Here is a 15,156-nt window from a genome sequence, read left to right as displayed (position 1 = left end):
CATAAAAATTTCTTGGGGTCAAAGTTTACAAATTTTAATTAAGTAAATTTTATTTATTTTCTTTATTAAAAAAAAAAAGAGAGATGGGAAGGAGTAATTATTTTAAGTTATCTGACAGCCCAGTTATCTTATCAGGTATCATCTTGGTTCCCAAGCAGAGTAATTTCTTCTTTACAAATCACTCTATCCTTCACCTTATAAAAACCCATTAATTATCTCCAATTTATATTATTATATCTTCTTTAGTACGGATTTCTCTCTTTCTCTCTCTATAGATTCCTTCAAAACCTCACCCTCCCATTACTTTCTCACTCCATTAACATCTTCCTCCATTTTCTCTCTCCTCCTCTCTTTCTCTCTCATTTTCTCTCTCATCGAGCGACGACTTTTTGATCGGAGATGGCGAAAGAAGCAGAAACTACTGGTGGTGAGATCATGCTTTTCGGTGTTCGTGTTGTTGTTGATTCGTTAAGGAAGAGTGTTTCGTTGAATAATCTCTCTCAGTATGAACATCGCCTTGATTCTACTTCTTCAAACGACGTCGTTGTTCCTCCTGCCACTGCTACTGGTTATGCTTCTGCTGATGATGCAGTCGTTGTGAATAATAACGCTTCTGCTGGTGGTGGTGGTGTTAGCCGTGAACGGAAACGAGGTATGAGAGAGAAATTGAAAATGAATTGATGTTGTTTTTGTTTGATTGATTGATTTTTTTTTTTAGGTTTTTGTTGTTGTTGTTGTTGTTAATTGAAGAATCGATTGATTTTGATTGATTAGGAGTTCCATGGACGGAGGATGAACACAAGCTGTTTTTGCTTGGATTGAGTAAGGTAGGTAAAGGTGATTGGCGAGGAATTTCTAGAAACTTCGTCAAAACTCGAACTCCGACGCAAGTTGCCAGTCATGCTCAGAAATACTTTCTCCGACGGAATAATCTTAATCGCCGCCGTCGTAGATCTAGCCTCTTCGATATCACCACCGATTCGGTATTATTTCTTAATTCCTTCAAAATATTCATCAAAATCACTTTTAATTGTTTCGATTGAGGTTTCTGATTTTGATATTTTGGATGAAATTAGGTCACTGTAAATCAATCAAACGACAAACAAATCAAGGAAAACAACAACAACAATGGCGGTTCACCATCTCCACTACCATCACCACAACAGCAACAATCATCGAATTCAGAGATCTCGACTGTGAGATTTTCATCACCAGGAGCTCCGATCTTTCCTCTAACGACGTCGTTTAGTCATCTACCTCCTACTCCTACTCCTACTCCTCAAGTGACTGATCATGAGAGGAAGGTTGTTGTGTCAACGAACAGCAGCAGTAGCAGCAAAACAATGGTGGATTTCGATCTGAACCAGAACGATTCATCATCATTATCACTGTCACTTTCTCTCTCTATGACTTCATCGGATCTCGCGAATTCGAGGTACCCTGCGTTTCAAGTTATGCAAGGGTTCAAAAATGGTGATAGTAGTATCAGGGTGGCTTAAAATGGGGATTATTGGATTTGATTATCATTAATTATAATCAATGTAATAATCTGAAAAATATTTTCAGTTTGAAAAAAAAAAGTATTATTATTAGGATTTTGGATGGATAAGTTTTTTTATTGTTATTATTATCATGATGATGATGAGTAATTACTACGGAGTATGATTAAGCTAATTAAGGGATGTAGTTCTAATTATGATATTGAAACTCACTTTATATTTTACGAGTAATTTTTATATTTGTATTTTTTTTGTTTCGTTATTTTTTTTGTTATTTTGTTGTCTTTGGTGGTTAATGTACAGACTGTAAGGATGTGATGTGCCTTGTTTTTTTGACAATCTTTTTGTTTTGTTTGCTGGCAAATGGATGGATGATTTTTTTTTTTCAAGGATAAATACTATTCGTATATATTAGTGGATTTAAAAGTATATAATGTTATCTATCATCTCGTATCATTATTATTACTCCATCTTTTTGCGATTAATTATCATACATTTTCAGAATAATATGGACAATATTATTTATGTAGTATTATTATTAGGAATCTTCAAAAGATTCTATAACAAATGGAATCTAATACTTTAACAATGAATATGAACTCATAAACATTAAAAGGAATTCGATTTATCCCGATTTTTAATTTTTTAATTTTTTTTTATAATATATATTACAAGTTTGTATCTGCAATGTACGAGTACAAGATTTCAATTATCGTGATACTTTTGGATTTCTTGTGATCAATAAGATTTATTTAGCAATTGTAGATGGGATTATTTCTTCTAATTTATGGCCAAGTAAGATGAAGCCACACCTTAAGAGGAGTATAATGTGGGGTGAATAATTAAAATTACTCTAGGGTTAAGAATACACCTTGAACTTTACGACTTATTTATGATCAATTGGATGATAAATTCATACAAATTTTTATTCAAATTCATTATGATAATTAATTATTGATGAGAGTTTATACAAAGTTAATCAATAATTACCTACAAATTCTACAATGATCTACAGTATGTTGATTATTACAGAAAATGTGAAAAATATTTATATGTTATTTTATTTCAAACATATTACTCCTTAAGAAATTGCACTCCTTTAGTCCTTTATCACAAATTTACGGGATATTAATAGAGCAATTGAATTCTGACATAGAAATAGTACTCCGTATAATGAAACCAACAAAAAAAGTAGGTCCACATGTTATCCAATGCATCTTGGTTGGGGCCTATCCAAAGCATTGATTGGATATGAAAATAATGTTTGGCCTATTCCTATTTCTATTGCAACTGCATTTATAGGTCAATGCCTGTGAAATATAGTGGAGGATTATCAAGCCTTGAACCACTCACTAATAACTTCAGCTGTTCCACGATTGATTTTTTTAATTTTATTTTTTATGTTATGAGTACAATAAAATTTGTCATTTTAAAGTGATTTTTTTTAAGTGTAACAAAAATCTAGTTTAATATTGCTCCTTTGTTGAATATATGATGCATATATGAGCGTATGTACTACTTGTTGGTAAATTTAATTTCTTGTAAATTTTACTTTGTATTTAGCGTAATAATTATATAAATAATAGAGTACAATATTAGCTTTGTTATATTCAATAGTTTGTTATTATCAAAGTTTACAAATTAACCTAAGACAAACTACTCTTCTTGTTTTTTGAGCTTAATTTGTTATGAATATAGTCAAATACTCGATAATTAATAGACCAATCACACACTCTTTGTCGATAATATGAAGCCATCTTGCCAATCTACCTACATACGGAGTACCATTTTAATTTTAAAACGCTTTTTTCCCATTTTATTGTATGAACACTACGCACATTATTGACACTTGGGAAAAAGCACATTATTGTTCCACTATAATCTTGTGATCTGAATGAAGTTGATTGCTCAAGTCTTAGACTCCATAAATCAATCGCTTCTCCACTAAGTAATATCATGATAGCTCGCCCACCACATTTTATTTCTATATACATATAATGTAATTAAAAAGGCTCTTTCCAATCTTTAATTTGCTAGAAGACTTTTTATGTCTTTAATAATTTACTTTCATTGGTAGAAATATCAAATATATATACATCGTTCAATCTCATTGGCATTCTCCTACTGAATATAATGATAAGTGATGTTGCATCCTTTCTGCATCAAAATAATTGTGGATATATATATTGTCCATTCAAATGTGGTAGCTTAAAGGGTTTATTTAATATTTTTATTAAAATAGCTTATCTTATAATGTGTATCAATTATTTTGTTTTGGGAAAAGAAATGAAAGATGCACCAAAGTTTAAAAATAGTTTTCTCTGATCTCAAACAAAATAAGAAAATTTATTATTTATAAAAAGAGTTTACTACTACGGAGTACTACTATAGTGATATGTGTGAGCGTAATGACCTACGTTACAATTGCAACATAATATGTATTCCGTATGTTACACGAGGTTCCATATTATAATACACATTCATTTACACGAGTTTAAATCAATCATACTTTGCCCTATTTGCCTAAAAAAAAACATATCCTCATCTTTTATGCTCACTTTAACGAATTGAAGCATTTTTTATTAATAAAAAGTGATCCTCCATTCCTATTCCTATCTAAACACAACCATTGTTGGAACAAATCAACAAAGTGTCCACATTATTTTGTTAGGACACAAGTGGTAGTATGGACGTATGGTACTATACTTGTATCGACAGTGCCCAATCACTTATCCTACTTTTGATGTATTATTTACAACAAAACATTACTATCCCAACTAGAAATAACACCACCTTAATTTTCCTCTTATAAATAACCTTCCTAATTCTATGGGGACTACCATTTTTTTTGTTACTCGGGGGCTATATATCATAAGGAGTATGAGAAAGCGTTGTATGAGTTCGGAATTAAATTACTTGGATTTTTACAGAGTATGAGTATAAGTTTTTTTAATCAACTTTTGAAATTTATACCTCCTCCTTTTTAATACTCCGTAGTTGATATTTTTTTTGTAAAACTTTTGATAATATTATTAATCATTACAATGGTGTTGAAATAGTGTGTTGACAAGTGTAGAAAAAGAAACGTGTCAACTAAAAAGAAAAACTTTTTATAGTTTTTGAATTTGATGTATTGAGTCGTGGATGGACCTTTATAAAATTATGTTTAGCTTGCTATTGGTAAGCCTATAAGTAATTTCTTAAGAATGAGAGATTTTGAATATAGAGTCATCTTGGAAGACTAATGTATTGATTTTGTTCCACCAAAATACTCCATAGATACGAGGAAATGAAGATTAGAAAAATCACTATAACGATTATTCATGCATGCATACATAAAATATAGTTGAATTAATAGGAGTCAAATTTGCGTGTGCATGACCTGAATGACCAAAAAATAATGCCAAAAAAGATTACAAATAATACAAAAGTATTCAACAAAACCAGTCAAGAAATTTCAGGTAAATAACGAAGAAACTTGAAAAGTCTTACTATAAGTCAAATTATTCTCTCTTGCTTGCAAGAAGTAAACATTGTAGTACTACTCCGTAGTAGAATATACATGCAACCCAAATATAGGTTTTAAAAGTCTAAAAAAGTGTATAATATTAATGAAATTTGATTTCTAATTGTTAAAGATCAACTCAACCAAAAACTTAAACCGATGGTTGAAACTCATGATTGGTTTATATACTCTATCACTAATTATAAACATCGATCTCTCTAACTATAATCATTTAAGTACAAATTTCTCTATTAAATCAATTAAGTAAAAATATTTCGTTAACTTTTAAACAAGCAAGCTAGTTAGCTTTAACGGTGGTATGAATGTTATCCGTTCGAACAAGCTACAAGCTACAAGCTACAAGCTACGAGCAATAATGGATACGATTGAGAAGTCAATAGATGAAGCAAAGACTAATTGAATGTAGCCGAATATGAGCCGAAAAAGTCAATTAAATAAGATTAAAAAAATAAAAAAAAAAATAGCGGGAAAACTTAGAAGCAATTAGTGAAACGTGTCAAATAGAAGCCGTAAAGTCCATATCCCTAAGTAAAAAAGTCACGTGTCAAATGACAAATAGGATACCTTAAAAACTCGTCGCCCAATTAAACTTGCACTAGACAAGAAGCCTCAACTTTAGCTTTTCACAATCTTCCACAACTTCTAGGAGGATAGTCTACAATTTGTAGTAATTTTGTTTATACAAGTGTATATTCTATTCGTATTTTTGGGGTTTGGTGATTATTGTATTTTGTTATAGTAATGTAAATCCTATTCAAATTTTTGGACATAGGTGATCTACCCAACATTTTATAGTATAATTTTGGAGTAACGGATATATTATTGAACTTGTACGTGTGAATTATACAAAATAAATAACATTAGAAAACTTGTACATTCAAGGTGTATAGTTCAAAATCATCGTCATATGATTTTTAATGTCCTTTGTTATGTTATAAAATTACTATAAACTAATCTAGTTATAGGTATATTATCATAGAAGCGGCATATGCACATATGTTACATATTGGCAACAATGAAGCTTCATAAATCGTTTATCCAACACATGGTTACCCATGAGCTGTTAGTAGAAACATGCTTAAACTAATACTACAAAGTTATAAAGTTGTGTTAGTGTATGATTGGAAAAAATTAACTTTTAGAAATTTAATTGTATTATAACAAACAACCTTAATAATGTAATCTATGGTTGGTGTCTTAACTTAATTAAAGGTCCAATTCCTAAGCGATCTTATAAGACTTGGATTGAATTTCAATTGAGATATTCCATAAGCATCCAGAATTTTCTCAAGAAAATGAGTTACAATACTATATATAGTCACTAAAATTAAGTACTAATAATGTGATAGTGATATTAGAAAAAGATCTAAGGCATGTGCTTATAATAACTTTCGGTGAGAGGTCTTTTTAGAGTCCGACATAATTGATAAAGTAAATAGCGATAGTTTATTAGTATCAGATTTTGGTACATTCCCATCCTCTAATATCTTCAACTAATATCCAGGTACTTGTATGGTTGAGATACTTCAGTTTATATCTTCCTCAAATTTTTGATATGTTGTTTATTTTCGGACAAATTTTATAGTATGCCCACGTTACGTATACTATTCCATTGATCTTGACGTAAGGATGACCGCCTTCTTAAACCCTTTGGCCCGATGTATTTCAATCACAAATTTGTGGGGTGTAACGCGTAAGGACCTGCCTATTTCAGGTTGTTAGAGACCTGGTGTTACCGTGTTAGTGATGTACTGCATTACTCGACGAGTGTCATTTCTTGTTCGTATATGTTTCGATCACATACCTAATGTCCTGGTCTTTGTGTTGATAAATTTAACACAAAAGAAAAATATTGGAAGCCTGCAGTTTATGAGTATATGAGTAGCTGTCACCTAATTTAAAGTCCTGAAAAGCTTGGCAAACCTAAAAGTTTTGCCTTGATGTTTCTTTGACAATTATTGTTGTTATCTGATATGAATGTTCTAAGCTAGCCTTTTTTAAAATGATTGGCCCTAACATTTTGCAAGATATGCTACAAGATCAATACTCCCTGAGCCTCTAAAAGAGCTCTCCCCTTGGACGATGATGGGTTAGTTCGAATTGTTCCGATTTCATTTCACTGCGATCATCTGCTGCAATACGACAGATAAGTAAGACACTCAAGTGGTTTAACAGTCCATTACCAGACCCTAAACTTGATAGAAATGGACAGTATTGACAAAATTTTAACCAAGGGTAATGTGCAATACAACGAAGGACAAAAATTCTTTCTATTCTTGCAAGACCATCTGATTTCTGAGGATAGTGTGTCAAGCAACTGTGTTTTTACTTTGGCCGAAAGCTGCTTTAAAACTAAAGAAAAGGAAAGGCAGAAACGATTGAATGAACCTTTGATTAGAACTTTTATTGAATGAAATACTATTGTTCACATTCTAGATTTCTACTACCCATTCGTAGAAATGGCAGACTCGTGGAGCTGGAGATACAGCATGTCAAGAGTATTTTGTGAAATGACTGAAATCCGATAAAAAAAAAAGAAGGCTCAAGGCGCACCATGGCCCTAGAGATTTCCCTATACCTTAGGTGCGGGGTTATTGAAGGAGGGTGCACTTTCTAACAAGTGAAAAGATTCTGGATAAAATAGTTGGCACCTTAGGTGTGCCTTGTGCCTCACCAAATAAGGTAGTTTGGGCCAATGGCGCCTTTTTATACACTCGTGAGATCTAGCATACAACCTTTCAAAAGTCCCTGAATCTTTCATTGTTCAAGATAATTGAAAAGTTACAACCTTTCAAAAGTCCATGCAGAAATGAGAGTATGTTTAGAGCCTAATCAAGATCAGCAATGCTATTACTGTGAAATCCAACCTGAGGAAAGGCAGAATCCTAATCAGGTTGTATTTTCCCTTGGGAAAAAATGATCCGGGAATTGCAAGGCTCAAAAGTATTTTGTGGAGGTTGAGCCGTCAGGGATAGATTCAATTGCCCATACAATCACTCCGCTGCAGGAATGGATTGTTGATACACAACTAAATTTTTCAAAATCGAATGAGGACCAATGGAGAGGAAACTACTTCAAGGCAACCTTGCAGTACTGTGGGGCATTTGGCTCCAAATGAAATTTTCTTCAGGCAAGAGATGGTGTACTCAACTGTCACAGTCAAGAACTACTGAAGAGTGGAATTCTGTTTATGAGTAAGCCATGGTTCTGTTGCAACGAAGGCAAGGGATTCTAATCAGTCTTTTTCGAGCAGGTTGAAGGATGTCAATTCACTCTTTGTTGCATCAGAAGATGCATCATGGAAACAGAGTAAGGCAGAATCTCATTCTAGAGTGGAATCCCAGTTTGTGGCAACTTTATCAGATTGCAAAGAAGTGGTCCAAGCAATGAAGAATAAGAATTATCTCAAACTTGGATACTGAGAACTTATCATAGCATATCTTAGTGGTAGCGCTAATCTTTGTAAACTTTCAGGTGTTACTAGAATAATACAGTGGCTGTAGAAGCCAAAAAATAATGGTAATTTGATTTGCGACTTACAAAAATATGTCGGACAGTACACTTAGTATTCAGCAACCATTTCCTAAAAGAATGAGTTTCAGGAACTTAAGTAATCTCCAGAAGAGCCAAATCTGATATTGAATTCCTAAAAAAATAAGCAGCCTAAACAACAACAGGACATAAAACTTTGATGTAAATGCTCTGGTATGGCAAATTCATCAGTACAGGCAAATCCTCCATAAGAATTTTCTCAAGAATCCAGTTCATCGAATCAGCTAATATTACCTATTAATGCAAACCTAGCCTCATAACATATTGCAGAAGGAGTTGAACTAATTAAATCAATTCAAGAAATCTACTCTTGTTCATTCCCATTCAACCACAGTTTATGCATTCAGCAAGACCATCAATTCATCCAAAGACTCCAAATACACTCAGTAACACCATCAATTAGTCCAAAGACTCTGAATGCATTCGCATCCCAAACTTTTCCAACACACAACCACACGAATCGAGAAGTTAATAATCTCTAATCCTTATTCACAATAGGGACTACACAATTATATATACCTGAATCAAATTCAGCAACACTATATTTCTGTTTTTCCAAAACAACATAATCGAATTCGAGCCGCTGAGTCCCATGTTAGCTTAAGCATAAATAACAAAAACAACCCCAAAATTTACACATACTGCAATATACTACCAAACACAAACTTTTAAATAAAACGGAACATCCATTATAAAGCGACAATAAAATGTGCAAAAGTTACACTTAAACGCACAAAAGTTACCCTGACATATATAAGTGTTATTTATGCTTCATTGATAAATTTGACAAAAGTGACACTAAATCTGACAAAAGTGTACCCGATATACAGTAAATTACTGAAAACCGGGTGTATACAAAAGTTTTCCCAAGCAAAATTACCAACTTTAAACATCAATACAAGATTAAGCAAAATCAATCCAATTTATCAGTAAATCAAGCTCCAATCAACATTTATAGATTAATAATACTGTATTGTATGCACAAATGACAAAATAGTGCATAATTTTCCATAATCAAATTCATCAACAATAGCAACAAAATTTTCGAACAACAAATCAAAAATTAGTGTAAATAAAAATTACAAATAAGTAAAATCATCTCAAGCGACGCTGATTGGCTGCGATTTAGGAGGCTGAAAATTGGAGTTATTCTTATTACCAGCAAAATCTTCGAGATTATAAATAACAGTGATGTAAAGAGAACAACTTGGGCAACGAGCAATTTCTTCACCAAGACGAAGATCATCCTTTGTGATTTGAAAAAGATCGCCGCATGGACATGGGTAAGTGTACGACTGCAGTTCTTCGTTCCATTCCATGTCTTCAATCTCTACATCATCGTACGACATCTTTTCTTTAGCTGTTTCTCTCTCTTCCCAGATGAATTGAAGTTGAATTAGATTGAGGGTTTGGAGTGATTGTTTGATTTTTGATTTCCCCCAATTTAATTGAGTTTGCGTAGAGTTGCAAAACTAGGGTTCTTGGGAATAAGGTTTTGGGGTTTTATTTGGAGGGTGATGAGGAAGTTGGCGGCGGGAGTCGGTTTATATTTGTCCTTTTTTGTTATTCAACTTTTTTTTTTTTTTTTTTTTTTTTTTTCTTTCACTTTTATCTAAGACAACTTAAAACTTGTTTTTTTTTGGTGTTTAGAGAGCCACAAAAGCGGGAGATGAGAATTACCCTCTCGATACCTTAAAACTTGTTTTAGTTCCATTCAAAAATAAAAATTGTTTTAGATGTAAATGTAACTTTAATCTTTTAGAATGATTTGTGAACTATTGAACTTACCTTATCTGAACTAATTAGGGAGTAGCTTTTATTTAAATTTATACTTGCAGCTCAATGCACGTTATATATTTAGTACATCTCTATTAATCCATCAGCATTTTACGTAATAACCTTTGTTTTGTACGAGGTATATAATATTAGAAAAAAAAAAGTAAAATAAAGTTAGAATAGTTAAAGAAATTTTTTTATTTTTGAAACCATAATTATAGAAATTAATGCATAATACTATAATAGGAATAGAGAAGTTGTAGCACTAACCAAAAAACCAACTACTATACAAGATATTAGCTAGGCAGCTAGCTATACTATGGAGTAAACATTTTATGTACTCACAACTAGCTAGTCAATACATCTAACACAACCAGCTAGTTAAACTCTTACAAAACCACATGTTTATAAAAGAAATTGATGAGCAACTGTTTTAAGAATATTACAAAAATTCATATTGCATACTAGCATCCAAGCTACAACATTTAAGAGCAAGTTTCTCCAATTCATATTGCATACTAGCATCTGCAATCTAGAAATATCATACTAGAACATACAGTATAAAAATATACTCATCTGTAATTAGTTGATTACACAAGCTAAGCAATGACGAGAACTTAAAAACATTCTGTGAATCTCTTGAAAGCAGTCATGCTCAATAATCAACTGGTTAGATATGAAATTTACATGCATATTAACCTCCTTAACCCTTTGCTAATGACAGGATACAAGCAAACAAAATTTGTACCCATTAACGACAATTAAGCCAATCTGTTTCACCTCTTTAGTTCTTCGTCGACAGTTAGACCATAATCATCATCTAAATCATTTATACATGTTCACATACGAGCATTACAGTATCTGTATTTTGTTAAGTGTAAGATGTCACTTAGAACTACCAACTACGTAAAAATCTCCTTTGTTCTGCTGTGAGAGGCCTATATGTTTGTTTGTCTTGCAATTTCCCACCTAAAGTATCATGTTCATTCATATTCAGAGCTGCATCTTTCGGATGAAAGCCATGGATTGGGAGCAACATATGTATAACCTGCAAAGTGTTCATTGCCGGTGGGTGTAGAGGCTGGTGAGTCATCTGCTGGCATTGTTGTCCAGCATTTGTCAAAGTTAGCAGTGCATTCCTTCCCATTCACATCTGGTTTGAACTTGGGCTTCAACTCCTTTGCCTCCAGTTTCTTCCAGTTGATAGGACGAAACCATTTGTGGCTCTTAACTTCATCTGATCCAGCGGGCCCACTACCAAGCCTCTTCGAAGGATCCTTTTGCAACAACTGCATAAATTTATAGATTTATACATTAAGGTAAACTTCAGATAGTAGATAGGGAGAATCAGCAAAGAAAATAACACTTGAAAGGTACACTTACTCCTCTGAGCAAAGAATGTGCTTCAGTGGATACCATTGATGGAAGCTTCACTTTGTCATTGATGATTTTCTGTTGAAGCTTCTGTCTGTTGGCATGTGCGAATGGTGGCTGAAGATATTAAAGAACAGGGGTAATTTAGACACCTTAATAGAATGAAGCTAATTACCTAAACATTCCAGATTATGATGAATTTTTAAGTCATGCAATCTAAATTCTGAAATCTGACAAAATTCATTGTAATCAGGAATAGCTGCAATTTGCAACTCTACTAGTCTAAAACACCATCACAGAGCTGAGGTGCTACATTCACAGCACACACCAAGATCTGCATTAAGAAACTTACATTTTAGTCTAAAACACCATCTCATTCTAATATTATTCTTAATACTACTCTGTCAATATGCAGTTTGTCCTGAGCCACCATATGTCAATCAACTACGAAGTATAATCTACATTAAGAAGATAAGAAACATGCTTTCCATCTTTAAAGAAGCATTAGTGCAAAAGAAACAAAAGGATGCCAATTCCATAAATTCAGATCAGTGACACACATTGCATGATTTACAAACTCTGTTAACAACAGGCTGTCATCTGCAATCTCTTGCCAACATCTTTAACATTTAGGCTAAACCAAAAATACCACCAGTCCAAACCAAAATAAATAAATAAATAAAGAAGAAATTCATGAATATATAAGTTTGTCTTTTGTAATGATGATTTCATATTTCCAGAGTTCATGAAATATCAAAACTAGAAACTCTAACTCTTACCTTTCCACTTAGCATTTCATATAACAGGATTCCAATACTCCACCAATCAGCATTCTTATTATGACCTTTAGCTTGTATGATTTCTGGAGCCATATATTCCATGGTTCCACACATTGAATTTGATCTGCTTGTTTCATCAATTTCTTTTGCAAGTCCAAAATCAGTTAAAACAATCTGCACACACATATCACATTTAGCAAGGAGGCACTATGCCCAAAAAAAGAAAAGAAGAGAAAGGAAAAATACCAAAAAGAAATGCATGCAATATTTTAGGAAGCATCCCACTTACATGCCCATCAGCGTCCATGAGAATATTTTCAGGTTTGAGATCTCGATGCACAATCCCGTTCTTGTGAAGATGCGATACAGCAGATACAATTTCAGCTGTGTAAAGTCTCGCCTGATCCTCACTACTCGAAAACATATTTCAAAGCTAGAATTAAATCAGATGAAAATATAGTTTGGTTTATTAAAGCTTCAAATATGGCATACCTGAAAATCCCCTGTCTGTATAGATGAAAAAACAGATGTCCTCCATTCAAAAAATCCAAAATCAGATAAAGTTTTGACTTCGTCTGCAAAAGCATATAAGCATAAATGAATTAGACCATACTAAAACAGATAAATCAAGTGGCTATTAGGAACATCCTGTTTGCAGAACAATCTCAGTTCTATCAATACTAAACTCATCACAGTATTTACAATTTTAAACCCTAAATCTCTATCACAGACAGTCACCTATGACATCCTAAATCACATATAGAATTAGTTATCCCAGACATCTTGAAATTGCAGTAATCACTCCTGCCACGAAAAATCGACTAGCCACTTTCCCAGCAGCACCTCCACACCAACTGGCAACACTTACAAATCCGAGCAACATAATATAACATCACAAAGTCTCAAAGGCACAATAAAGGACTAAACTTTTAAGATGAATGCTTAATGCCATAACTCTCAAAAGATAACATCCCAGCTTAAATTGTACATGTATCAAAATTAGCATGATCAAGTTTTCACCAATAAGTCAGTTCAAGAAGACAAATCAATAGTGGCACAAACAAATTAGATCTAAATTCACTATAATGGTGCAAAACACTAATTAAAGTAGCAATTCCAAAATAAAAAAAGCAGGATTATAACTGCATGCATACAATTTATAAACAATTTATAAATAAATACAATAACCAACTACTATCTTCGAGTCACGTATTAGAGTTCAATTGTCACATTACTAGTTCAAATTACTCTATCGAGTGACAATTACTATTCAAGTTCCATATCATAATGCCCCAAAAAAACATGGATTAAAAAAGAGAGGGAAGAAAAGAGGGTACCTGAAAAGAGTACCTAAGCTGAACAATAAAAGGGTGAACAACTTTGGTAAGAATATCCCTTTCAGCAATCATATAATCAACATGATTCTTCTTAATAATATTATCTTTTCTCATAACTTTCATAGCCATAATTCCATCACCACCATCATCACAACCCCCTTTCTTCCTTACCTGAAACACCTTCCCAAAAGCCCCTTTCCCAACAAGTCTCAAAATCTCAAAATCCTCAGGACCCACCTTAGGAACCATCCCATTTTCTCTCTCCTCCTCAATGCACACCAACTGTTCGATAAAAGTCCCATCTTTCTCATCCCTCTTCACCTCGATTTCATCATCATCATCTGTGATCTGGGATATGATTTCTTCAGGAGTTTTCTGAAATGGGTGGAAATTAGGGGGAGTATATCGAGGAGAAGGCCCCAGAAAAGAGTGATTACGGTAGTGAATCACAGGTGGGTCCCTCGGATATGTTGGTTGGGAAGAAGAAGAAGATGAAGATTGAGATGGGGTTGGCCCAAAAACATCGGAGAAATCGAAATCTTCAGTGGGAGGTGAGGAAGAAGAAGATGGGATTGAAAGGGTTAGTTTTGATGCAAGGATTTTGTGCATAGATTTGCTGTGTTGTGATGTAGAAACCATTTTAATTGAGCAATTAAATTGGGGGAATTCGATGAAATTGTGGGTTTAGACAAGAAATTGAATTCTGGGTGAAGTGAGTGATCCCAGGTAACATGTTACAGAGAAGAAGAAGAAGAAGAAGAAGACAAGCCGCAAAAGATACAGTAACAAATCTAAGAATATAGTACAATACCAATTATTGTGAGTTTGTGACTCGGGGAGTTGGGGGTATTGTTTGGTGATAGAGATTAGAGAGTGAAAGAGGGTAGTGAGTGTGCGAAACCAAAAGTATTTTAGATGGTATATTCCAAATCAGCGCCTAATTTGATGGCTGAGGCCGTTTCATATAAGAACTTGCGTATTTAAATTATTAAATACGAGTACTTGTGTTTGATTAATTCTAAAAGTACTTTTTAGGGTTGTTGTAGATTTTAATCTAGGGGCAAGTAGACTATTAGAAGAAAAAAAAATTGAATAATAAGCTTAATATATAGTGGCAAGTAGATTTTAATTGGGTTGAAAAATAGACTTTCAAAGCTTTTCAATAATATGTTATTTTTCTTAATTTGAGTTCTGAATAAAAGTTATGATAAAAACAAAAACTGTAAAAAAACTAAAAAAAAAAAAATCTAGAGGGAACACCTAGAATTTTGAAAAAGAAAAGGCTTTTAGCCGATACTCGAAAATAAAAAATA

At 33.1% G+C, this 15,156-nt stretch overlaps 2 protein-coding genes across 2 annotated transcripts; one reads left to right on the top strand and one right to left on the bottom strand.

The window, feature by feature from the left end:
- Positions 1–229: 229 nt before the first annotated feature.
- LOC145599091 (uncharacterized) lies at positions 230–1,744 on the top strand. The gene is made up of 3 exons (XM_081655503.1): positions 230–652; positions 775–983; positions 1,077–1,744. The coding sequence occupies exons 1-3, from the start codon at positions 400–402 to the stop codon at positions 1,497–1,499; spliced, it is 885 nt and encodes a 294-aa protein (XP_081511629.1). The 5' UTR covers positions 230–399; the 3' UTR covers positions 1,500–1,744.
- Positions 1,745–10,907: 9,163 nt separating this feature from the next.
- LOC145598245 (serine/threonine-protein kinase AtPK1/AtPK6-like) lies at positions 10,908–14,728 on the bottom strand. Its single transcript, XM_081654576.1, has 6 exons — positions 13,844–14,728; positions 12,999–13,081; positions 12,796–12,916; positions 12,507–12,680; positions 11,737–11,844; positions 10,908–11,642 (listed from the first exon to the last, which is right to left on the bottom strand). Exons 1-6 carry the CDS (start codon positions 14,480–14,482, stop codon positions 11,337–11,339), a joined length of 1,431 nt encoding a protein of 476 aa, XP_081510702.1. The 5' UTR covers positions 14,483–14,728; the 3' UTR covers positions 10,908–11,336.
- Positions 14,729–15,156: the final 428 nt, after the last annotated feature.

The sequence above is a fragment of the Chenopodium album genome, chromosome 20 (genome assembly GCF_948465745.1).
Source record: "Chenopodium album chromosome 20, dcCheAlbu1.1, whole genome shotgun sequence".
Lineage (NCBI taxonomy): Eukaryota > Viridiplantae > Streptophyta > Magnoliopsida > Caryophyllales > Amaranthaceae > Chenopodium > Chenopodium album.
This window is presented reverse-complemented; position numbering and strand designations above follow the sequence as displayed.